The 26,617-nt window shown below is 37.3% G+C and overlaps 1 protein-coding gene across 1 annotated transcript in view; it reads right to left on the reverse strand.

Moving 5' to 3' along the window:
- LOC149569575 (DNA-directed RNA polymerases II, IV and V subunit 11-like) overlaps nucleotides 1-18,209 on the reverse strand; it is a 36,978-nt gene extending 18,769 nt beyond the window's left edge. Inside the window, exons 1-4 of the mRNA XM_089822258.1 lie at nucleotides 18,011-18,209; nucleotides 17,758-17,847; nucleotides 17,100-17,178; nucleotides 16,711-16,806 (exon numbers count right to left, since the gene is read on the reverse strand). Coding sequence (XP_089678384.1) covers nucleotides 16,711-16,806; nucleotides 17,100-17,178; nucleotides 17,758-17,847; nucleotides 18,011-18,063 — 318 coding nt within the window. The 5' untranslated portion in view covers nucleotides 18,064-18,209. The remainder of the gene's footprint in view (nucleotides 1-16,710; nucleotides 16,807-17,099; nucleotides 17,179-17,757; nucleotides 17,848-18,010) is intronic.
- Nucleotides 18,210-26,617: the final 8,408 nt, after the last annotated feature.

Genomic DNA, 26,617 nt, shown 5'->3' on the forward strand with positions numbered 1-26,617 from the left:
GCCAAAAACTATTGGAAATGTTGTTATCAATGTCGAAGTGTACTTTGTTCAAGAAATTGTCATTGATGTCAAAGTGTATTTTTGTTCAAGCAACATTGTTGGAAATATTGTCATTGATATCAGTGTATTTTGTTCAAGGGATATTGTTGCAAATATGGTCATCGATATTACAGTGACATTGTTGGAAATGTTCTCATTGATGATAAAGGTTGTTGATGTCCAAGTTTAGAAGTTGTTAAAAATATTGTCATTGATGTTATTGTATTTTGTTCAAGAAGCGATATTGTTGCAAATATGGCCATTTGATATTAGAGTGAGATTATTGGAAAGGTTGTCATTGATGATAAAGGTGGTTGATATCGCAGTTTCGGAGAATGTTTGATATATCAGCTTTAATTGGAGGATTCATGAAATTTTACTAGCCTGAAAGAGGTATAATTGGAGGACAACTAGTGGAATTTGTTAAATATAGAACCAGAATATAGCAATTGGAATTAACGGAAAGGTAACGCACAAAATAATAAAGAAAACAGGAGACTTATCCTGGAAAAACCCTTATGAGGGTGAAAAACCCAGCCCACAAAATTATAATCCATTTACTGAGTTCTCAAAACCAATACACTGATTTCTGGTTTATGATTGAAGACATTAAACATTCAATATAAGCCTTATACATTTATCCACAGATTGAGCTCTTGACTGTAAATAACAGAATAAAGACAACATGATATGTATATCTCTGTAGAATGGCTACCAGACAGTGTATTAAAACATAGATCTAATGTTACCAGTACCACATAATAATTTACTACCAATGATAAGCATACCAATTCTTGGCCAGGGAAAACAGTAAATTTAATTGATTACCAAAAACAACAAGTACATCATTTCAGTTCAAATGTTCTTAAATAGTGGTTGGTTGGTTAGGGAGACCGACACATCTCCTCACTACCTAACTACCCAAAACCCAAAACTAAACGTCTTTAATTACATTATTGATTTAACCACCCTACATTATCCCCCCCAAAAAAAGAAGTCGTCTTCCAAAGGACTACCTGACTATTAACAAAACCAAAACTCAAGATGTAGGGTGTGAGGATGTCCCTGAAGTGGATGTGTGCTGCCACAAGAGTCGCAAATCTCATTCTGCTGCCATTTGTTTGGCTCGGACCCCTTGCAGTAATCACAATGCCTCCATCCTATCCTTTTCAACTGCTGCCAACTTCTCCTCCATTGATGCTTTCTCCATTTCCCATTCTTTCCTCATCCTTCTAGATGACTCCTTTTCTTGTTGGAATTCTAGGAATGTTCCCTTAAAGGCCTCCTCCATTTGAGCAAGTGACTGCATGCAACTGAACTGCTCTATAGGTGATATGAAGCTTCCATTCTTCCATATTTCCGCTGCCTCACTGTGCTTTGCCCCACTTAGCATAAGTGCGCTCAAGTCTGCATGACAATCTTTCTTCATAAAATTGGCAAGGGACATTGTGGCCCTAATTATGGCATCTAAATTCTGCCCCTTAGCCTATTTAATGATCTCCTTAGCAGTTTGCTCCATTCCTTGCAGGTCTCTCAGAAGTTTTTCAGCTTTTCCCTCTAATGAGAGTGCCTCCAGTTCTGTCCCTCTCACCTCCAATTGCTTGCTTTGAGCTTCTAGTTTGACTTAGCCTTCCGCTTCTCATAACGTTGGTGAAGGTGGAGGCACATCTTTTGCACTGATCTCAAATTTCTCAAGTAGTCTATCAGCCTCCTCCAGTACTGTGTCCTCCCCTTACGATGACTCTTTCCTGTTTCCTGCTTCTCCCATGCACTTTTCACAGGTACTTGGGACTCCTTTCTTTCCTGTAGATTGCATTACCAATGCAATAGGCTACAACACTTCTATGCCCTCTAGTGTATTTATTTTCATTGTATGGGCAGCCTTCTTGTGGCACCAAAGGTCTATCACGTTAGTCTAGGACCGCGGATTTGGGGAGATCAAATTGGCAATTGTTGAAATGGGCATTCGCTTTGCCCCCCACTAAGAAATTATTTGTCTACTCATTTCTCCTTCCTTACTCATTGTACGAACCTCTTCTACTGGTTGTGTATGCACTCCCACCTCCGTACGGCCTATCTCTATTATCTCTTTTGTACGAACTTCCAAATGCGTATTGTTTGTCATCTCCTCCATACGGACTTCCATATGTATTCCATTGTATGCTTCATACGTTCCATGTTTGTCATATCCTTCGTATAGAGATCTTTCATACGTGTGCAGCCCTTTGTCTCTTATGCATGCTTCATCTTTGTGTCCTTCATACGGACTCCCTCTGTACGAATGTTACGTGTACAACCTTCTCCCTAGCTCTCGATACAATCACCTTCTTGCATTTGTCCATCCCTGTGAATTTTGGCGTAGTAAGGTACAGCTCTAGGCAACGGGTCGTCTATTCTAGGAGGAATGGGACGTTCCTTAATGTGCCTTTGATGTGACTTAACCAGGATTCTTCTTGGCCGCCTGACTCTAAGGAAGAGGATGATGCTTCTATAATTGCCCCTTCTTTTGAACTTCTATCCTCCTCACCAGTGCTCTATGTCTGGATAGAAGCCTCCTATGCAACCATGTACACCTTAGTTTCTTCTTCCTTGGCTCTCCCCCTGTAGTGCTTATTCCAAATGTATCCATATGAAAGCAATGTGCTATGGCTGACTTGTAGGGTTCCACCCTATTTGCTGGTACAAATGTTATATGCTCTGCGGCTACTTGTGTTCGAACCACTTTTAAAAAAAAAACTATAGCATGATGGGGCATGTTTCTTGCTTTTGTTCTTCTCAGTCACCGTTTGGTGCTTCTGCTTGGCCGGCTCTTATGTTTGTATGCTCAGTCCCATAAACCTTGATGGTTTCTCGTAGACATTAATATTATTATCTTATCTTATCTTATGCTTCAGCTACAAAAATTCCCTTAACCTTTCTGAAGGGAGTTGAGCGCAGTTATAAACCCTTCCTAAATTCAACCCATTCACTATGGGCAACATCCAGACGGCAATGTCCAATGTGCAGCTCTTCACTAAGTCCACAATGCACCTCTATTCTTCATTTTCTATAAATGCTTTCTTTAGCCCCCGACTATTATTCTTGCTCAAAATATTGTCCCGTTCTTGTTCTGTGAGATCACTCCTGCATAGCAGCCCTAGCTATTTTTTGTTTACTTTCATTGTCATTTGTTGGCATTTTTGCTGCATCCTACGCTCTATTAGGGACCCCAAATACTTTGTTTATCTCTTTTGGGGACTATGAAATAGTAAGGGTTTGCTGAAAATATTAAATTACAGATCTATGCCCTTTCTTGTCATATCCATCAACCATAGTTCTCAACATAGGATCAAACTCTTTCAAATCAAAAATGGGCATAAAGATGATTTTGTCTACCTTTGTCTTGCGTAAGGCTTCCTTCAGTATATGGTTCTCCTTTGCATTCTCCCAACATGTCTGACACTCGCTTCCTATCACGCTTTCAAATGTGGCATTGGCATTTTTTTGTGCTCTTCCCTTTGTCCTTCTTAGTAGCAGATGCCATTTACCTCACCTACAAAGCCTTGTCTTTTCTTGAATCAATTACTTTTCCTCTTGGGGTTATCTATGCTTGTCTTCATCATCTTATGATGCCATTTAAGTCTCCAAGTGGCTTTAATTCTATTTGTTCCCCAAATGCCCTTTTTCTACACATGTTGACCCTCATACAATTTCCTAGGTTCCTTTCCCCGCATGGATTCTTCTTGCCCTCGTACGGCCTTGTATTCTGTCGTTCATACAATGTACGAAATCACACTCTATTGTCTATACGTTCCTCCTGCAAGTTGTCGTCCATACGTCACTCAACACTCGTGCGATCTTGCAATCTGTCATTCATACGATGCACAAAATCTTGTGTACGAAATTTGTCCCTGCTTTGTTCGTATGGGATTTGTTGTTGCTTTGTTCGTATCAAGTGTTGTACCCTTTTCGGGTCTGTACATCGTATGGAAATTCCTATCTCTATCTCATCCGTACACTGCCTATTGGTACATCGTACGGTGATATGATTTTCCTCCTGGTTTCCCTACTCACTCGTACGCTTAGTTTCTCCACATGGCTATCGTATTGAGTTTTCATTCTTTCTTTTGCTTCTACCTATCAATACATCGTACGGTGATGTGATTTTCCTCCTGGTTTCCCTACTCACCCGTACACTTGGTTTCTCCTCATGGCTATCATATTGAGTTTTCATTCTTTCTTTTGCTTCTCCCCTACTCGTTAATAAATTTATAACCTTGCCCATTCTTTTCCAAGTTTTGCTTTTGTATATTCCCTTTTTCTATTTCTCCTTTTATTTCTATGGAATAAATATGAAAAGTCTCTCTCCTTTCCTTATAAAGTTTCAATTTGGACCCATCAATTGGGCCTTTTAAGGGGTTATTGTCTAAAGTTGCTAACTTTTTTGCTTTGTTCACCCCTACTTCTGTTATTCTATATGGCCCCAACCATAGTACTTTGCACATGTGAGGCTTTATTTCATTCTTGCCATTGTACTTAAGTGAAAGTTGCCTCAATTGAGACTTCATTCTGTTCATATGTTTATCATGCCAAAACTTTTGCCTCCATTGTGCTACTTCGGTAGCCCATTGAGCCATAGTCCTTCTCTCGTCCAATTTTATTTTATGAAAACATTGAATCTTTCTCTTAGGCTCTACATATCCCCAAACCTGTGTTCAACTGCCACTCTTAGACTTGGAATTATATACTCAACAAGCATTACGGCCTCGTGCCAATACATTAAGTGAAAAGGGATTTGCCCAATGGTGGCCTTATAGATAGTCCAATACGCTCATAGGACTGTTGGAAGCCTCTCCTCTCAATCTTTTTCAACTCCATGTCTTGTACATAATGGTCACCAGTACTTTGTTTGTAGCTCTGGCTTGTCTGTTGGCCTTAGGGTAGTATGGATTAGAAAAAGTATGGAAAACCTTAAACTCACTTGTCATTGTCCTAAATACCTAGCTCACAAAGTGTACTCCTTTGTCACTTGTTATCTGGAGGAGTGCCAAACCGAGTCACTATTTGTTCATAGAAAAATTTGGTCATACTTAGCGTTGTGTTGTCAAGAAGTGCCCTTTCCTCCACCCATTTTGTGAGGTACTTTGTTGCAACCACTACATATTTGCATCTGTGAGTGTTGCTAGTAGGCAGAGGGCACACAAAGTCAAAACCCCAACGTTCAAATAGCTCTTGTGGTTCCGAGAGAAACAGAGGCATGAAATCTCTCTTGAGGGGTTTTGCCCAACCTTTGACATGTATCACAACTTAGAACCCATTCTCGAGCATTCGCATAAAGTGTAGGCCACCAGATTCTAGCTAGTAGTACCTTTCAGGTTATTGCATCCGAGCTCATATGGCCTCCCATCAAACCTCCGTAAGACTCCTTCACTACTCCCAAAGTCTCCTCCTCCATCACACATCTGTGTAGTACCTCATCATGCCCCATTTTATACAATAATCCAATGATGAGCTCGAATGTCTTACTTTTCAATGCAATCTTTCTCCTTTCTGTCCCAGGGCATTTCTCTGGGAAAGGTAGAAGTTGATAGGTATTGACAAATATGTTCATACCAATGATGTAGTACAACAATTTGGAATAGATGAGCATCTAGGAAATCCTTGTTCACTCTATTTCCAGCAAGTTCTCTAGACTTTATGTTGGACAACTAATCTGCAATCACATGGCTCTTTCATGGACGGACTACTATTTTGAAAGTAAATTCTTGAAGGAGGATTACCCTTCCTTGGATAATAGGCTTGTTAACCAACTACATGGGAGCTTGATGATCAACAAAAAATTTAAAATGAGTGGCTAATAAGTAATGTCAAAAAATTTGAACTGCATAAACCATACCTAGTGCTTTTCTCTCCGTGGTGTTGTAATTTATTTTGGCATTTTGAAAGTAGCCCATTGCAAAGTACGTCGAATGATCCAATCCCTCCTATCCAGTTTGTGCCAGCATGGTACCTATTGCATAGTTGGAAGCATCTACATAGACATGGAACTCTTTGTTCCAATATGGGTATATGAGAATTGGGGATCCCACCAATCTCCTTTTTAATTCTTAAAAAGCCTCCTCATGTTCCTTCCCCCATGGGAAATGCTCCCCTTTCCTGGTTAATTTTTCCACAAGTAGTTATACTTCCACAAATCCCTTTATGAACGTCCTATAGTACCGCACATGCCCAAAGAATGATTTGATGCTAGTCACATCTAAAGGTGCTTCCATATCAAGAATGACTTTGATCTTGTTTGAGTATGTTTTTAATCATTCCCTGCATACTATGTGGCCAAGAAATCTGCCTTGGGGAACCATGACTCTACATTTCTTTGGATTCAATGCTAGCCTTGCCATCCGACATCATTCCATGCACTCTCCAATGGCTTTCAAGTAGTACTCCTTGCCACTGTAGATTGACCAATCATCCATAAAGGCTTTGAAATTCCCTACTAACATCCCATCAAAGATGTGTAGAATGATTCTCTGGAAGGTAACAGGTGTGTTGCATTTTGTTGTATGCATACATGCCATCTTCAACTATGAATGTGGTTTTTAGTTTGTCCTCTTCCGCAATGCTGATTTGGTTATATCCCGAAAACCCGTCCAAGAAAGAGTGCATCTCATGGCCAACCACTTATTCTAAGATGTTGTTAGTAAATGGGATTAGAAAGGGGTCTTTTAATGTTACCACATTTAGATGTCTCAAGTCTACGCAGATCTGGATTTGATTCCCACCTTTTTTCGAGGATATAACTATGGGCGACACCCACTCACTAGTTTGCACTTTGAATATCATGCCTGCATCAAGCATCTTAGTGATCTCCTAAACTCTGGCCGCATAATTCTTTTTCATTCGATAAGGCCTCTTGTGTAATGGTCTTGCTCCAAGTACCAAAGGTATTCGATCGACACACAATTTCTAGTGAGACCCCATTTTAGTCCTTGTACGTCTGTACAAACACATCCTTATAATCGAGGAAGATTCTAGAGGCTATTTGTTTTCAACACTAGATCCCAAACATCTCCTATGAGAATCTCCTTAGGGTGGTTCTCCTCCCCTAGATTCATCTTCTCCAACTTATAATCCTCATAATTTGTTTTTCTATCCTTATCGAATGGGTGTGTTGGGGTGTCATCAAGGGTAGTCGTACCCTCCTTGTACTCCTTATAACACCCTAGGTATTCTTCCTAAGATTCCATCTCTTGGATTTGCAACATATTACATTATGGTTAAAACACTTCATAGTCCCCCATTTGCCAATGGAATAGGCCATTGAGGGGACTTGTTTCATCTTCGGAGCGTTCCCCTAACCATAGAATGCCTTCTTCATCTAGCTCAACTCCTTCACCATCTTCTCCCTCCGCCTCCAAGTCAAATGCAAGTTCCTGACTTACAGATTGGCTCCTTAAGTCTATTGTGTACTTTCAGTCATCTACTTCCATAGAAAGGGTATATTTCTTCCAATATGGTTCGCCTTTGTTGTGACTAACCATCCTCTCCCTAATAATGCATCATATCCCTTCTTTTCCAAAGTAACCACCACAATATCTAGGAAAAATTATGTGCCAATCACTACTTTTGTCCCATTAGAGTCCCTATAGGCTTGATTCCATGTTGGTCTGCTCCCACCAACTAAAATGTGGGTGGCCAAAGGGTTGGTTTTGCTAGAGCTTTCCAAGTTTCCTCAAGGAGGACATTAACACCAGAGCCTTTATCTACAATAGTATTGTCAACTTGCACCCCATTATCTCCATTTCTACAACGGCAGGTGTCCTCCTCATTCCTATGGTGAATAAGGTGTTTGTGTCTTTTCCCACTTTTGCTTCCTCCTTTCCATCTTCCTTCGAATGTTCTTCCTTAGTGCTTCATCCTTGTGTTATTGCCACCTGCAGCTGAGGTAATGTTTCTAATAGACCAGCAATCGTCACAAGAACAATGGCCTCTAGTACTTGCTTTATGATGTTAGTTTCTAGTATAGGCCTAGTGGATGGGAGTCTAGACGTACTTTCTTTTCCTTCCTTTGCCATGGTGTCTTGGATATCCTCATGGCTTTTTCGAATCTCTCTTTCTCTGTACCTGTATCAAGATATGTGAGTTTCCTAACTTGCATTCTTGTGATGGCCAGTACTTCCCTCCCTAGTTCTACAATCTCCGACATGTCCACCCCTTTTTGTCTAGGACAATTGGCATCCTCGTGGTTACCTGGTCTGCACCATTTACAAAGCATTCCTCCATTTTGTCCTCCATGATGGCAATCCCGAGCAAAATGTCCCCATTCATTCCATCTTTTGCATTGTATCATGGGGTGTCCCCTGGAGTCATACTAGATTTAGCTCTTGGGCATGTTATTATTACTGTTGTTATTGCTTCCCCTCCTGTTATTTTGATACCCCTAAGTGATACTTCCATGTTTGTATTTCGTGGAGTAGAAGGTGATGTGGATTGTTCCCCATGTGTAAAAAATACCTCAGCATTTTGGGCCTTCAAATTATAGGGACAATCTTGGATTGAATGCCCCAATACCTAACATATGTCACAAAATGCCTTCCTAGGGCATGTGTTTTTTGTGTCCTTCCTTTTCACAATCGGTACATAATTCTTTTCCTTCTCTTTTCTCCTCCTTGTTTCCTGCCATTTCTTTCATCATCGTCATCATGTCTTTTCTCAATGCTTGGATAGTTTGACTCATCTTCACTTTCTTCAAAACTCCCGCTTTCGCTTCCATGCCTTCTCCCTTTAGAAGTTTTGTTTTCGCTTTCTATATTCATAGCTGGAATGTAGGCGTCGACAAAGGATAATGGTGGTACTATTTTCATTTTTCTACGTAGGGATGGGGTTAGCCCTTTAATAAGCCATCTTTACTTTAACCCATCTGCTGGTTTATTGTCTAATTTCCCAATCAACTCCATCCTCCCACTATATGCTCTTACATATTCATTTTTCCCTTGTCTTGTATTGTGTATTTTTGTTACTATCTCGTCGTCATCCTGTAAGAGTCTAAGTTCTTCCTCGAAGGTTGTGCAGAGATCCTTCTTCCTAGCCTCCAAATCTATGTACTAGTCAATAGCCATACCCTTTAGGATGGCAAGAAATGCCTTTAACCATTCATCGACATCATTCTCTCCATTCATCTACTATATGGTTATGCAAGTTTTTCAATGTCCTACAAGGTCTCATGATCCTTCTGCTATGAATCTAGGAAGTTTTTTCTTTTATGTGGCCATCCTGGTTCTCCCACTCCTTTGGTTGTTCCCTCCTGTCAGGATGGCGTTCCCTCCTATTGGGACAATATTACCCCCTACTGAGATGGTGTTCCTTCTTGTCAAGATGGTTTTTTTCTCCCTCTAGTTCCCCCTCTACTTGACTAGAGCTTTGTTCTTGTATAAATCGATGCTCCTTACACATCGAGGCTCAGGGCCTGTCCACCCCTCCTTCCTTCCCCATCCTTTTGAGATTGCTAAGTTGGCTATACCCTTTATTGTGTTTTCAATTAGATTCTCTTCAATTTAGTTTAGACCTTGGGATTGGTTAACAAATCCTCTTAAATGGCGATGTCTTTCTTCCTATTCCCTATTGGGTAGAATCTGTTGTAGGGCAATTTCCCCCTCGGTTTCTTCTTCTCATACTCGCCTTCAGTTCTTAATTGGAATTAGGGGCATGAATTATTTTATTGCCTCATTATCCTCCTTGGATTTTCCTACTCCTGGAGTTCCCATGTACTTCTTGCGGCAAATTATTGAAGTACTTGTTGCCTTCTCCGCTCTCTTTGTACTTTGGCTCTTTCTTACTCCACACGTAGCAAGTTTCTTGCCAATAACAAAGGGATTTGTCCAAGAAGTACGTACATTGTTGGTGGAACCTTCTCGGGCTTTCCTTTGCACATACTCGTTGATAGAAACTTTCCAAGCCACCACCAGATCTCATGTCACTTGATCTTTGCTTGTTATTTCTTCCTATTTCCCGTCACTATTTGTGACTTGTGACTTGTACTTGTGGAGGGAATGGTTTGCTCATTACTCCATCTTATCTGATATATGACCTCCAAGATCGAACTTAGGCAACGAATCCAAAATGTAGAATGGCTATTAGATAGTATATTAAAACATAAATCTAATGTTACCAGTATCACATAAAAATTTACTACCGATAATAGGCATACCAATTCTTGGTGAGGGAAAACAATATGTTTTATTGATTACCAAAAACAAGTGTATCATTCCAGTTAAAATATTCTTAAATAGTAGTCAGTTGGTTGGGAAGACCAACCGACACATCTCCTCACTACCTAACTACCCAAAACCCACAACTAAACGCCTTTACTTTCATTATTGATTTAATCACCCTACCATCTCACGACACTCTTGATGTTTAGCAGTAAAAACAAAATATATATCAATTATCATATTCTGATCAAACATTCTAAAAGACCAAAGAACTCTGACGAAACACACAAAATTCTTTGCCCAAAAATGATCTTCACACTGAGACCCAATTAAAAAACGATGAATGATGCATTCAAGTCTTTTTGCTTCCTTTTGATTAACCAAAAAGTCTACCTAGTAGCTGAAGAGATGCATGAGGAATGTCAAGGGATAACGATTACAAACACCAAACATACTTGCAAAGCATTTACGATAATTAATAAAATCAACAAATGGCAATCTACAAAATCACAACCTGCCGATACTCATCACAAAGAAAACAAGTTGTCAAGTAATAACAACCACGATGTCATGTCACCATATTCCTAGAGGTCAATAAAGGAACAAAACTCTTAGCTAAGAAGAAATAGTAACAACAGAATGACACTTCACATCCAGAAGAAATACAAGCATTTGAAGTAACAAACAACAGGCACGAACATACACTAGAGGAGTCTCAAATGAGTAAAGAAACAAAGTCCATTATCACAAGTGTATTTCTGAAATAGCTCAAAACAGATTATCATAAGTATGAAAGGAGCTCTATTTCAGCTACCTCTTTAACACTCCCTCTTAGCAAGAGAGAGATCATTCATAACTCATAGCATGACAACCACAAGAAGTTGTAGCAAAATAATGTTGATAAGAAATTCACCACAGATTTTCACAACATAGTATTGTCATCTTAGCATAATATTCGTCAAGGCTACTCCCAAAAGGGTGAAAGAACAAAAAAATAAGTCATGGAGCCCCACACATGACTTCCACCATCGCTACTCCCAAAGGATGGAATAAAGGCTTTCACATCGAACTTCTCCCTCGTGGAGAAGAACTCGTTAACAAGGGATTGCACCTCAAACTTCTCCCTCACAAAGAAGAAGTCATTTAAGGGATTGCACTCAAACTTCTCCCTCATAGAGAACTCATTAACATGTATAAAAAACCACTGAAGCTGAGACTCTCTCTCAACAAGATTAGTGATTCGTCATTATTAGTGAGTTAGCGAAGATAAATCATTAGGTGGACAATCACCACCCAGTGTGTAAAATTATAGTGAATAGTCAAGTACATATACATCGGAATCTCACATGAATAGACATGCCATGACTAATAAGAATAGTGATTGTGTTATAATGATGAGAAGTTACTTCCAATCATCATGAGTTTGTGTACAAGTCACTATGTCCACAACAGTTTTGACTTTTGTTCTTTGTAGAAAATGTATACAAAGAGTTTTAGTTAAAGACCTGAGTTGTTAGTTTGGATTGGGTTCAAGATTCAGGTTCAAAATTCATTCAAAAATTTTTGGTGTTCAGTTCAGATTTGCTTTGGGTTCTTCCATACAAAAGTATATGTTTTTCTTAAATATATGTTTTTCCGTAAAAAAACAATTCCAACTTAAGATGAGACTTGCAAAATATTTGTTTAAAAAAAATATCACAACTGAATACATTTCATTATAATATTCTACTTAAAATTCTACAAATTATTCAAAAATATAACTTATCTTGATTTTTTGTAATAACTATCCTTTAGACTGTCTTGTCCAAGATCAATTAATCATAGCACCATTATTAGGATCAATGCATCATAGCATACTTGTCATAGCAATTCATATCGTGAACTTCTTAGAAATACTTGCAAATAGCAATATTAGGGTGGTTCCTCCTCAAAATTGCAGAGCGTATGCAAGGGAAGGAGGGCATCCTTACAACTCCTAGCCCACCTTGGAGAGGGGCCATCCTCCTTGATCAAGCCCAAGGGAACAGAAGGTGGGCCATCCATTCCACCCCTTGGCCCACAAGCATGGAAGGTCAATCGTCCATTCTAACTCAAGGTGGCATACTTGGAACGAGTATGAGAGGGGGGCAATCCTCTCATCTCTCATGGACATGGAACGTGGATTATCCATCCTATTTGGCAATTTGCAATGCACTTCCTTAAATTCAAAATTGATTGCTCAAGGAGTTTTCTAGAGTATCCCTGGTTGCTTTATTGCTTTATATAATAATTTCTTGAAGGATTAACGAGTGTATGCTTTAATGATACTTAAATGACTTGATATTTTAATAATTAATATTTGAATGATTTGATGATAGAATGGTTGATGCTTGAATACCTGATGTTTGAAGGATGGAGGTTTGCATGATTGAATTGATGGAACAATTTGTTGTTGGTTCATTTACTTGATTCCTTTATTCTAGACGTCAACAATTGATAGATAACTGAATGATTTCATTTGATTTGATGATTTGATATATTGATGAATGGTGACTGAATGACTGTTGACTCAAAAAGTGATTAGTCATGATTGAGTGAAACCTGATTTGATGCATTGGTGAGTGATGATTGATAAGTGATTCTTGGATGTTTGAAATGATTTCCCATTTGTACTTTATTGGTGAAAGGGTCACTACCTTATATAAGAATTGAGTTGCCTCCCTCCATTGCTGCCTTTTAAGAATAATGAATTATTTTCCAAATTGATCTTTCTTCCACATCCTCATTGATTGAAACCTTCTCCCCTTTATATGTTTCAATGTGAGAAGTTACGCCTCTTCCTCATATCTGCCCTTTGCAAGAGTCACAACCTTTCAAAGTTGCCTCCATTTGAAAGAGTACAACCTTCCATATGTTCTACCCTTTGAAATAGTCACTTCCTTATCTTCTTCATATTCCTTTCTATTAATCCTTCCTTGATTCATATGCTCCATTGTCACTTCATTCCGCATTTGATTTAATATATTCCTTGATTCTATGATCTCCTCCGAAGGAAATGATCTCCCTTATATATCTTGTTCTTCCGTGAGTCACAATCTTTCATTTTATGCATTTTGACCATTCATTGAACTTTAATTAAATTTTAATTATACTATATTATATTTTTATTTTTCAATATTTTAATTAATGCAGATGGGCATTCTACAATGGCAGAAAGGGTGGAGTGAGATGGTGTGTGTATTAATGTTAACTTTTATCTTTTTAGGTTAAATTTGACAACCATCTACACATCAAAACTTAAAATTTTATTATAAACCGAATATATTTTAAAAATATAGTTTAGCATACACCACACAAAATATTTGTTAAAATTATAATCTTTGGAGATATAAATCATCAAATTTTTTTAGAAATTAAAATAAAAAACTTAAGTTGCTAAAAAAATGGAGATAAAGGAAATATAAATAGTTTAGGATGTAGTAAATTAAGTTTTAATCATTTTGTAGTAGATATTATCGGCATTTCTTTAGATAGATTTATTTAAGATGTCTATACTAGTTTATTATTAAATCCCATTACAGAAGGGGAACATTTCACAACGGCGCCAGGTTGAGGCCACAAACTAATGTCACAAAAAAATCATGAACACTTGGTTGAAGCTATCAACCAAAAACTTAATATTCAGACTATAGTATAACAGCTCTAGATTTGAGACATCAACAAAACAACCCAATATTCTAAAACACTTCACTGAAGCAAAGTTTCAACAACTCCCAACTGAGATAACAAACATATGACACTTCATTCAGGACAGAAACCAAATATTGAACATAAACTCGAGAAATATGCCAAAGCACTGACTCATCATTCTGGGGTATAAACAACAGTTCAAGAAAATGCATTTGAAACTCAAAATCCATAATATAACAAATTCTTCATGCAATCGCCTCATGTAAGTTACAATACCTAGTGCACAAACATTTAATGCGATTGTGTAGATGTTTATTTAAATATAGTAAAAGAAAATATGTTGACAAGAATACATTCTCAAGGACTGGTGAAATACAAAGTTTTCTAAACTAGTCTGAGAGAAGTCAATTAACAGCTTGAGAAATCATCAGAGAATAATATGAAGGTGCACTTCTTGTAGGTAACACGCAATTTTGAAGATAGAATTGCATGTGATTGGTAGAGAGATACTCTTTTAAACAGGGCATTTATATTTATCGTTCCCTTATAAATTCTTCTTGATCAGCCAAAGGACTATAGGGACTGATTCTAACATTAACCTACAGGCTTTGTTTCCACAAATATATATATATATATATAGTCCTATATGTAATTAAAATGTGTGCACATTATCCATAATTGAAGAACTCTTAAAATCCTATAGTGTAATCCTTCTCTACTAACAAGGTAACTGATTCCATTTATTCCTCAAGTTTTTATAATGGTCTAAAGTTTCATACAGCCACTTTACAACTAGCTTACTTGACTCATTTGATAGCTCACAATAAGTGTAAGTTTTCTTATATATCAATGCTCTTAAAATGTACTTTGTTATGGTATATACTATATACAGAGCATAAAAATCTCAGTTTTGGTCCTTTCAATTTTATGTTTGATTAATAATCATTATCCCCGTTAACTGCTTACTGATTTCTCAGTTGTAACGATTGTTCAACTTTGAGTGTAGTGAAGGAGGTCGCAGTGTTTTATTTATTTGGGGGATGGCAATGAGATACTGCTGGCTTGTTGTGGTGCCTGTTTTAAACCATTTACCTCCTCCTTGGCTTTGTGCCCTTGCATCATCCAGTTTTTTTTGTCTACTCTGTCTTCATTGCATCCTCTGCAGCTGTTGGTGACCATCTGAGCCGGCCTTTTCTTGAAAACATTCTCCAATTCTGATGGTAGGGAAAAATCTAAATCCCATGACCCTCTTCATTGTGGGGATGTGTCAGACAAGTGTCTTAATGTAGCTTTTAACTCCTCACCCCTAGGCTCTCTCTCTCTGACAAAATGCATTCTTAGACGAGATGGCTTGGGTTACTTGGGACCTGCAGAGTATAGCCTCCATTTGGAAGAACTTCCTGCAGGTTTGGAAGCTAAAATTTTAAATAGATAAATGTGTGTCAAGTGAGGAATTTCTTGCTTTTGCGAGGAGCCTTTCTCGGCTCCAGCTTCAGATCCCTCAACCTAAACTCATTCTGCTTTGGACTTACTAGCATCATATTGATATTTTCACATTATCAGCAAGGAGCCGTTAGCTGTTCACCTCCGCCTTGTTGTATCCAAACTTTCAATTTGGACCTTGAAAATATCCATGTAATGCATTCACAAGGGATGTTACAGGTTACAATCTCTTTAACCCTTTTGGAACTGGTAGTTGGGATTATCCTTTGCATAGGGAAATGGCTAGAAGTTATCCTCAGTGTCCACTTTCCCAAGCTTGCCGATTTGATGGGAAAGTACTCTATGGTGGCTCTGGTCCTCCTCATTGTCTCTTCTCTGGGTTGTTTTTTCTCGTTCTTGATTTTCTAGTTGTTCTCTGTTTTCGATTTGCTGGCCTGTATTAATTTTTGGAGCCTATCCATTATCTTTTTCTGGTTGTTTACTGCATGGGAACCCTGATTTAAGCTTCTGTTTCTTGGTAGGATTTTCTCGTCTGACAGTCCCTGTAATATTGTTCAAGTCTCAGTGGATGAGGACCACCCCGATGGAATCCCTCTTTAAATTATAAAAAAAGTTTAATCTCCAATCTGAAATTTAAACCATAATTGTCTGCCAATTTGTGATGGGTGCCAAGTAAAAATTCAACAGTGTGAATATGTAACATTTTCAGGATTAATAAAAACACAAAGCATGAAATAATCAAGGAACTAAGCTTTCTGATACAAGTTCCACATCTCTATAATGATCTAAAACATCTACACTATCACATTGAACTCCAACATATAAGTTTTTTAGACAAGGATTGAGGTTTTTAAAGTCAAGATAAATTGGTCATCTTATAACCTATGAAGCACAGTGTAACAAAACTAATCTAAACAAGAATCTTAATCACTTTAAAGAGTATTCTAATACATGTGACCTAATTATCATGTGACTGCGTGATCCAGTCAAAGTGAAATGAGCGCCATTTGAAGCCATGTTTCAAGCAGTCTAGCTCTTTATTCAGATCATCGATCCAGAAATAGACAACAAGGTGATCAGCTCAAATATTCTGCCTCTGCCACCTTAGATTGCAATGAATTTGTGGCTGAGAGAGTAAATGCCAGCTCAATCCATCTTTATTGAGCACATTGATTGCTTAATATCAATCAAATGATGATTCAGTTACTTTAGAATAGTGGCACTATCATTTCCTGTAAGAGCTGAATACGCCATACCAGTAAAGCAGTCATAAATGTATTGGCTACCAAATAAGAATTATTGACAACTAATGTCTCGGAACTAGATTTCCTGAGAGTGAGCACAATATAAACTGTAGAAAAATAAACACTACCTCAAAGCTACTCTTCAAACAATCAAGCTCTTTATCGAGATCATCAATTGCCAAGTTGTAAGCCTGCATTGGAGAGGACTGGCTTGTAGTTTGAATCTGGTAATCGAGGCACCAATTGCAGTTTCAGTATATTGTTTTAAACCACAATATTTTCAATGTGTGCTTATGCAAATGGATACATGCTGACATTCACATAGGCCTAAATGAAAAACGGTCATTCCCAATCTGAATGCTTCTTTGAATATTTTTCCAATTTAAGATTTCCTATTAATGCAAAAGTCACAAGAATAAATTTTTGCTTGAAACAAAAACAAAACGTAAATGGATTGTAACACACTTATTAATTTGGAAGCTTAGATAGTTGGAAAAAAATCAAACAAAGAACTAACCCTGAGGAGAACTTTGTACTGCAATGGGTGCGGCAATTTGTAGCCAGCAAAAAGCACATTTGGGTCCCTGTGCAATTGCCTGTTGTAGTTGCGTGGGGTGCATACAATGTCAGTACCAAATCACGTTGTGAATCTGTGCATTTAGCCATAAATTGATCCTATATGAAAACCGAACCTTTACAATCCACGAGATAATCAATACCCGATGAAATAACAAGAAGATTATCTATAACAAATTTAGGTCCGAAAAAAACCTAACTCTAGAAACAGGAACCCTGAACCGGCTTAATCTAGAAGATAACAAGGGCACAATAACAGAGAGCATGTATCAAATTTCATGAATTTGTGTCATTAAATATTAATTTTAGAAACAAGAATACATCATTTTTCATCAAATCCAGACTAGGAAAGGCATCGCTACAAATTTGAACTCCATGAATGATATAAAAAAAAAAACTAAACTTAAAAACAAGATAATTTTATATTTTTTAATAAAAGATGGATGATCAAAAACCCAAAAGAAGATAAACAAGAAAGCTTAATCTTATTGATCGCGGTATTAGTGCAGATGTAGCTGCGTCCAATCCAATCCTATGTAATATTGTATGTATCTTGCGAGTAGAGAACAGGGATGTCTCTCTGTAGAAATACTACTTACATACGGACAACATTGCCTACTGTATGATCTTCTCTCTCAATGACAAAAGTTGCAGCATTCATAATCTTCATGTCTCTTTCATAGCTTACTCTGTAAAATCCAACAGAAAAATATCAACTAAACATCTGCATAAAACCCAAATCCAAATGTAAATGCCAGCATGAAAGCCCAACAGACGCTTCTATTTATGTGTGAGCGTCTCGGTGGAGACTGTAACTTTTAGATAGAGATGCAGGAGATAGGTGTGACATACTTTTTAGTGCCTTCGGGCACCACAAACTTCTCATAGCGGTCCGGAGCATTCATCGTAGCCTGTTGTGTTGTTTGAAAGTCGGGAGAATTTGATGCTGAAATGCAGAGAGGCGCTTCGCTTTCGTTGCCAACGACAGGAATAATAGTCGTCTGAAATTACCTGTTCTTTATCACAACCGACAAAATGTGGGTTTAGTAAGACCGTAACTGATCAGAAAATTTTTTAATTATTATTTTAGTTTTTCAGAAGATTCACTGAGAACCCTCCGAGCACCTTAATACTTCTACCTCTTCCAACCAAGATCGTTGTAAGGTTTCAAGATACATTATCAAATATCATGACACATTAGCATTTTTCTTTTGTTTGTAAAGGTGTGATGAGGCTTGAAAAAATATTAGATCCATATTTATGTAGTAAGTTATATTTTGTTCTCTTCTTTCATTTTGATGATGAATCACATAGTGTGATTCGAAATGTTGATGGTAAAAAATTCAACATAATCGAATCTAGAAACAATCATCAATGAGTCATATTTTGTTAGTGCAATAATGAGGCATGGCATGTTTGGCTACTTTTTAAATCTAAGAAACACATTTCATTCAATCATAGGTAGTTATCATCAACATTGAGCACTCTAAAATATTGGAAATTAAATCAACAAGTGTTATAACAATTATTAAAATGTGCTCAACCATTAGGTCCTTTCCATAAAGAAGAACCAAGTAGCATTTAGGAACGACACAAAGTGTCAAAGTGAAATGTATTTTGTTGGAAGCTAATTAGAAAGCAATGATAGGAATTATAGTGAAGTATCAGGAACTAGATATGATTCAAAGTAGGAAATGATTTTGATCACCGTGTGAACAAGTTTTGAACGGAGTTGAAATCCTTATTACGAAAAGTAGATCGTCAAAAAGAAAGACATGATGACAAACATAAACAATTGATGCTTGAGAAACTAATAAGAAACAAAACACCACAAACACCTCAGCAAGTAAGTATTTAAAATTTGTTTCATGTTCTAAATCTTTGTTTCTAGTTGTAGTGCAATAATAAAAGAAGGTAGTTTTTAAAAGTTTCATTCTCTCAATTTTGCTTTTGTAATCACTATGCAAAATAAGAGTGCTCAACATGGAATTAAGATACATTTTGAAAATTGCCCTTTTAAAAAAAGTTTCAAGTTCTAAATCTTGTTTTTCTATCCTACTACAAAAATACAAGCAAGTATTAAAAAGAGGTTTGATGTTCTCAATGTTACATTTGCAATCCTTATGCAAATCACACTGTGCTTAAAATGGAATTTGGATACATTTTGGAAAATAATTTATTTGATGATCTTCCATTACATTTTATCAAAAGCTTTATGGATCCTTTTTGCTACTATTGCGTTCAACTTAAGACCCAAAGAAATCAAGGAGGTGTTGTGAAACTTGTACATAAAATTTCATTGCACTTCATCAATTTTGTGCAATCCAGTCTTTATTTATTGTCCATAAGCTATAGTTCATGAACAATTTTCAAAAAGTTGTCCTTTAATGACTACTAGATTATGCTTGTTTTGAACATAGTTTGAACTCGAAAGGTTTTTAGTAGAAGCCTCAGCATTTAACTAGTGAGATATAAACAGTATGTCCATCATTGGAATAGGATTGAACATGTGGATCATGTTTGAGCACGTGTTGTCTTCAAAAGACAAAGGAACATCTAACACGTAATCATAGTCAGGTCTTCTATTATGTACAATAATGTTTGGTAAATCAACATTATTTTCCAGTGCTTTCAATGAATTTGTTCACAGACAACCATTAGATTTTGGGTTGTCTTTATGGCTTGAATCATAAATCGTTCTACTTTAGAAATTGATTGCATTATGAGTTAGGACAATGTAAAATGTTTCAAATATTGCATGGAATTGAGTTTCCTAAGTCAAAGCCTCTTTTTTGCTTCAATTTCTTACATGGATCTTGTAGCTTTGCTATATGCATTAGCTACTTCCTCAATTGTGTCAAATGTTTTAAGCCATTAATGTTGCCTAGATTTAGGGTCCCTAATTTCTATGACATAATAACCCCATGGATATTTCCAAACACCTTTATATATTCTTTTCTTATTTAAACATCTAAAACTCTTGGCACTCAATTTCTAGTAGATGTCCAGGCTACTCTTCTTTCATAGAATCTTAAAAATTTGATTGCTTTAGCAATGTGTCCATAGTGTTTCCCAATTTCTTACTTCATTTATACATTTCCATACAAATAACTATAATTCTTTTTGTGGCATTAGTTCCTTGATTTGAAATTCAAGGAAACTTGATTCTATTGCACAAAATCACACAAACGTTTGTTCTAAAAAATTGATTGATAGTAAATAGCTGTATTGAAAATATGTGATTGATGTAAGTGTTTTTGTCTATCTGGAAAGTGTATCTTAGTCAATGTTGGATGTTTTAGTGATACAATACAATCAACTATGCATACAATTGATGATCCCCTTTTTTTTGATGCAAATCATTGGCATTATGTGGCATAACATTATATCCAATGTGCATTGACTTATGAGAACTAGTAGAATAAAAGTACCATATTACATATCAATAATGTGAGGAATAGATGTGTATCTTTGACCATAATGGGTATCGAAAGTATAAGGCACATTTATATGAAAAAAAATAACACCTCCATATGGCACACCAATGACATTAATAGGAGTACACATCATTTTCCAGAGCTATTTTATTCTTTAAAAAAAACCTAGATAAAGTGACAAGTATCTATATGCAATTAGTTAAGCTTTCATTTTGCCATGTATGCAAGGTTGAACTAGTATTTGAATGTCCCATAGAATTTAATCACATAATGCAATATGATTAAAACTTCATACCCCAAAAAAAAAGTTCACATGACATGTGTGACATACTAACAACTATTGTGATTATTAAGCCTATAAATGCATGTTGTCTAATAGAGTGTACATGAATTTACTAATCAATATTACCACAATTGTGTTATTTCAAGGGCCTTTTAAAGTTGACTATAGTTCCAATCAGAGAACAATGACTATGATCTATAGGAGACCATTAACATTATAGAACACATAGATACATTAAACATACCAATAGTAAAAGGTGGAAAATACATCAAGAAATTCACATTGTTGTCAAGTTTACAAGAATGCATTGCAAATGATAATTGTTTGAACTCTTTGTTTTCTTTGAACTTAGTAGTATATGTGAGAATATCCCAAAAAAAAAAGTAAATCCAAGGGTGAAAAATGATGCAAGAGCATCCTTGGTTGGCTAGCAATCCTGCATGTTGGTGTGGTTTGACCTTGGAGTTGGAGGACTTAGTCAAAGAATGAAGGGGATTCATTTGATATTGAGTTGGTTTGGTTGTTGTGTTAACCGAGTGACTTAGTTAATGAAGATGTTTGGGGATGCTTGGGGCACTCAATTTTCACTAGAAGCTTGATAGTAGTGTTGCCGAGTTAGCTCAGTCAATGATGGGGCTTGGTTGTTTCTGAAGGACTCAGTGTATATTGGTGCTCGATCATTGAAGGAACTTGGTTTTGGTCTAATGGAATCTTGACACTTGGTTTGGTCTTGGTTCTTATGGTGCTTAAGTTATCTGTAAGATGACTCTTGGCATTTAATTTGAGTATAGGTATCGAATTTGTGTTGCAGCCAACTTGTGACTTATGCAAACATTTAATGCAAGGGTTTATTTTTATTTGTAATGGGCTAGGTTGACTTGTAGTTTAGTTGGGTATAAGTAAGGGGTCTTGTGGAGTATTTAGTCATGGGTCATCCAGCTTGGAGAAGAGGATGAAGTGTAGGAGCAAACTTTGAAGGGATAGTAGCTAAGGTTTGGTAAACTAGGAGATTACTTGGTGGGCATACGAGCACAAGTTGAGATTTCCTTGAGTTTTTCTGCTAGATTGTGGATCTGGACTAGATGGGATTAGTGTGGAGTTGGATCTTGAGGGATCTTGTAGAACTATTTTGTAATTACTTTTTGGTATTTGGCCCTAACTCAGAAGGCCTTACAACCAGGCACAGTACATGTAAATAGTTATATTTTATGAATAAAGAGTTGCAATTTGGTATCAGATCTTGCATTGTTGTTATGTTTTTGTTGTGTGGTTATTTCCAAGGATTTAGATTACGTCTAGTAGGGGTACCCTCAGATTCTCGTTGCATTAGGTGGTATTAGAGCTTAATTATTCCTGAGTGTGTAGACTAAGTGCTAAAGTTGAGGTGGTTTGCAGTAGGACTTGCATGAAGGCTAGAAGAGAAGGTTGATCTTGTGGAGGTAGTTGATCTTTTGGATTTGTGGACTTATTGCTTTAGTGATGGGAAGTTTCTTCACTTTAGAGATTTCTTACTCTATCAAGGCTACTCCTAGCCTATTCAGGGTTACTATTCCAAACCCCAACCTAGAGGACTCCTTCCCAATCCCCTTTCATGAAGAAATTCACCCAACAATTCAAGTTTCCATCCTCTACCTTCAGTTCACCAGCTATGCCCTATTTGACCCAGTGTGCCAAGATTTCACTAAGAGCACCAAAAAGGCCAAAATCAAGTTTGAACCATCATTATGAGGTTCTTGACACATTTTCCACCATTCTACATCATTCTTTTGAATTTCACACACCCACAACTTCAAATTGCCATGTTTTCCCTTATAGCCCTAAGAGCCCCTATTAGCCCTCCTAAAAACAAGAACAAGCTATAACTATTAAGAAGGTCACTTGGTGTCTTCAGGAGTTTGATTCCTAATGCCCTAAGCTTCAAGACTTTTTAGGTCTTAGGTCTTTGTGGTGACTGTACCATATGGCTTCAGAAAACCCCTATTTTAAGGGTTTCAAAGGCAATGATAATGAAATTTCTACAAATGACTCCAAACTCCACACCCAAACTCATCCTTTGAGTAATGGATTCTTCGTTCATTACTCCTTTATTTCCTGAGCAAGATTGGCTCGTTCCAATCCTTTGTTCTCTTCAAATCTCCATTACAAGCCTTCATTATACCTTGCCAAGCCTTCCTTGCTTGCCTAGGGCTCACTTATAAAAATAGCTATTCCACTTCCACAGACCCCAAAAACACTATTTACATTATTTACAAGGTTTATTTCTTGATTTCCAAAGGCCATGGAGTTTTGACCATGGAAGTTCAAGCCATGGACATTTTAGTGCTAGTGATGCAAAATTGGACAACAAGAACACAAAATCTAACTAATTTTCTAAACCCTATCAAATGAATGCTTGAGACCAAAAAAAGTATGCATAGATTTAACACATGGAATCAAGAAAATATTCCATTAAAAATAGTAATCTTTTCAATCCAACTTCTTTACTCAATCCTTCAAAAGCACGTTCCTATTCACAAAAACATTCCTCACATAGGTGTTGTCTGTACATATGTCTGATCAACCCCTAAAAATGAGTTCTAAGGTGTTCTTATAGTTTTCCCCTAACCACCTGGTCCTTAGGTTTGAACCATAACTTCTCGTGTTACCTTTTTTCCAAAATTGCACAAAAAGTTGCTATGCAATTTTGCAAAAATTGCAAAGTTGTCAATGAGCAACTTTTTGACAACTTTTACAACTTTGCAAATGGAGCCTCAAACTTGACCAGTTTGTTCTCAATCCTTATCAAATGGATCTAAGACACCTAAGGACCACTTTTGGGCACATCTTTCCCCTTTTTAGGTCTTTTTCCACATTTAGCCTATTTAAACAATTTCTAAGCAATTTTTACTTATCAGGACCTAATTGACAAGAACTTGACTCACATTCCAAATCCCACCTGTTCAAACCTCCTAACCTTACCTTTGGACTTTATTCCTAGTCCTTATTTCTTAAATAGTTGTTTTGACCATTTACAAACCAAAAATCCATTAGGGTTTTACCTTTACCCCTAGGTGCTCCTGCACCATTCTTCCCCTACAAGAAAAGACTAAGGTACTGCTAGAGAGAGGAATTCCTCATTGATGCCATGCTTCTTGAAACCACTCTCAACAATCCAAGTGGCCTCAACTTTAGGTGTATCCAACCACTTCACTAGATGTTCCTTTTAGACCTTGTTTCTTGTACTCTTCTTCACTCTAGAATCCAAAATCCTCTCCACCTATGGTTGCTTCTTTTTAGGTAATTGCATGTCTGAGATATCCCTGCTTAACTCTTCCTGATACTCTAATTCATCCACCTTAGGACCCCTGTAAGGTATTAGGTCTTTGACATTAAATATGGGAGAGATATCCATGTCCGTGGGTAAGTCTACCTTGTAGGCATTGGATCCATACTTCTCAAGTACCTTACATGACCCAATCCTCTTCATATACAACTTATTGGGATGCCCTTCTACAACCTAGATTTTTTTAGATAAACCATCACCAAGTATCCCACTTGAAATCGCAACTCTCTTCTCCCCTTATCCTTCTTCTCCTTCTAATTTGCCTCCATCAAGGTTTGTTTAACCTAACCATGAACTTCTTTCATGTATTGAACAAAGTCATCAACATGCCCACCAATTTTGTCATGCGTTGGTAGGTCTGTTAGTTCCATCATGCCTCATGGGTGAGTGCCATACACTACTTGAAAAGGGCTTAACCCTGTTGTCTTGTTCTTACTGTCATTGTAGGCAAATTCATCTTGAGGGATGACTTGCTTCCAACTTTTCCCATACTCCTTGGTTAGACACCTTAATAGGTTGCCTAAGACCCTATTGATGACATCTATCTATCCATATATTTGGGGATGGTAAGTAGAACTATGTGCTAGGTTTTTTCCAAGCCTCTTCCATAGGGTCTTCCAAAACTGCCCCATAAACTTGACATCTCTATCAACAACAATGCTCCTTGGTAAGCCATGTATCCTAACCACTTCCTTGAAGAATAGATTGGCAATATTACTTGCATCATGTGTTTCTTGCATGGGATGAAATGGCTCATCTTGCTAAACCTATCCACCACCAAAAACACACTATCTAATCTTGGATTAGTCCTTGGTAATCCCACTATGAAGTCTATGTTGATGAACTCCCAAGGCCTATTAGGAATGGGTAGAGGTTGGTAGATTTCTACATTTGTTGAAGTGCCCTTTTCCTTTTTACATATGCCACATTGTTCCACATACCTCCTTACATCCCTTTGCATCTTGGGCCAATAATAGAACCTCTCCACAAGGTCTAAAGTCTTGTTAAGACCAAAGTTTCCACTCATGCTTCCATTGTGCTTCTCTTGTATGAGGTTCTCCCTCATAGATCCCCTTCAAGTGCACAACTATTGACCCCCTGAACAATAATCCATTCTGCAAGGTGTATATAGTAAAGTCACTATGAAAATGATTAGCAAAGTCAGTACATACCTTGTAGGCCTTTGAAAATTCAATGTCCTCCTCATATAGGTCCTTGAATCCATTCAATCTTATGTTCTACAACTTGACCTTTTGTACTGTTAGCAATCTCCTGCTTAAAGCATCTATCATCTTGTTGTTTGTCCCCTTTTTGTGTTTGATTATGAAAGTGTAGGATTGCAAGAACTCCATCCATTTGATGTGCCTCAAACTTAGCTTCTCGTGTGAGATGATAAAGTTGAGGGCTTGGTTATTTGTGAAGACCACAAACTCCTTAGGCATGCCTACATTTCTTGAGGGCTTAGACAAGTGCATAGAACTCCAAGTCATATGTTGAATAGCTTGTTTTAGCTCCATCAAGCTGCTCACTGAAAAATGCCACTAGTATGCCCTCTTGGCTCAAAATTGCCCCAATTGCTTGTTGACATATCAGTCAAGTTTGTTATTAGTGACACACACTTATTCAAATTATGTATAGCTACCGAGCTTATTGAACAATTTACAATGTTTGCCATGTAATTTAGTAGCCACCGAGTTTTACAGTTGCTATCAAGTCTTTTGGACCAATTCCAATGGTTACTGAGCATATTCAGTTAGTGTGAAGTTCAACAGTTCAAACCGTGTATTTCAGTGATTACCAAGTTTGTAGTTCATGTGATGCAAAGCCAGTGGTTACCAAGCATTGTAGTATCTACTGAGTTCTTAGTTCATGTGATGTGAAGATAGTGTTAACCAAGCCACTCCATGGTAACCAAGTGATTTAGTGTTTTTCGAGCTGCACAATATCTACCAAGTCACCAGTGCAGATTGAGTTCAAGACTACTTGAAAGTGATCAGTATGGACCGAGCTTCTACGTCTACCAAGAGCATGAAAATGCCAAGTGGTGATAGTGGATGCCGAGTATCAAAACCTCACTGAGTCAGTTTTCAAAACCAAAGTATCTTCATATGGGCCGACTTTGTAATATTTGTGTTAACTTGTGTAATGGCTCACTTTGTAATTTTGTAATTTGGATTGGTATATATATGTAATGTATTGTATCATTTCAAATGTATGCAATATGAGAGCATGAATGTGAATGTGAGCATATGTATAAGCAACAGATAAAGATTTATGAAGGCCATATCAGCATAAGGAGCAGCAGTGACAAATCTACCACAAAAAGGTGATCAGTACACCAAGGAATCTCTATCAGCAAACTGAGTTACAAGTCAAAGATCAACTGCTTCATCCTAACAGGTGAACCAGTCAAAATC

Source organism: Cupressus sempervirens, chromosome 3, assembly GCF_028749045.1.
Source record: "Cupressus sempervirens isolate cs-2001-9-10 chromosome 3, ASM2874904v1, whole genome shotgun sequence".
Lineage (NCBI taxonomy): Eukaryota > Viridiplantae > Streptophyta > Pinopsida > Cupressales > Cupressaceae > Cupressus > Cupressus sempervirens.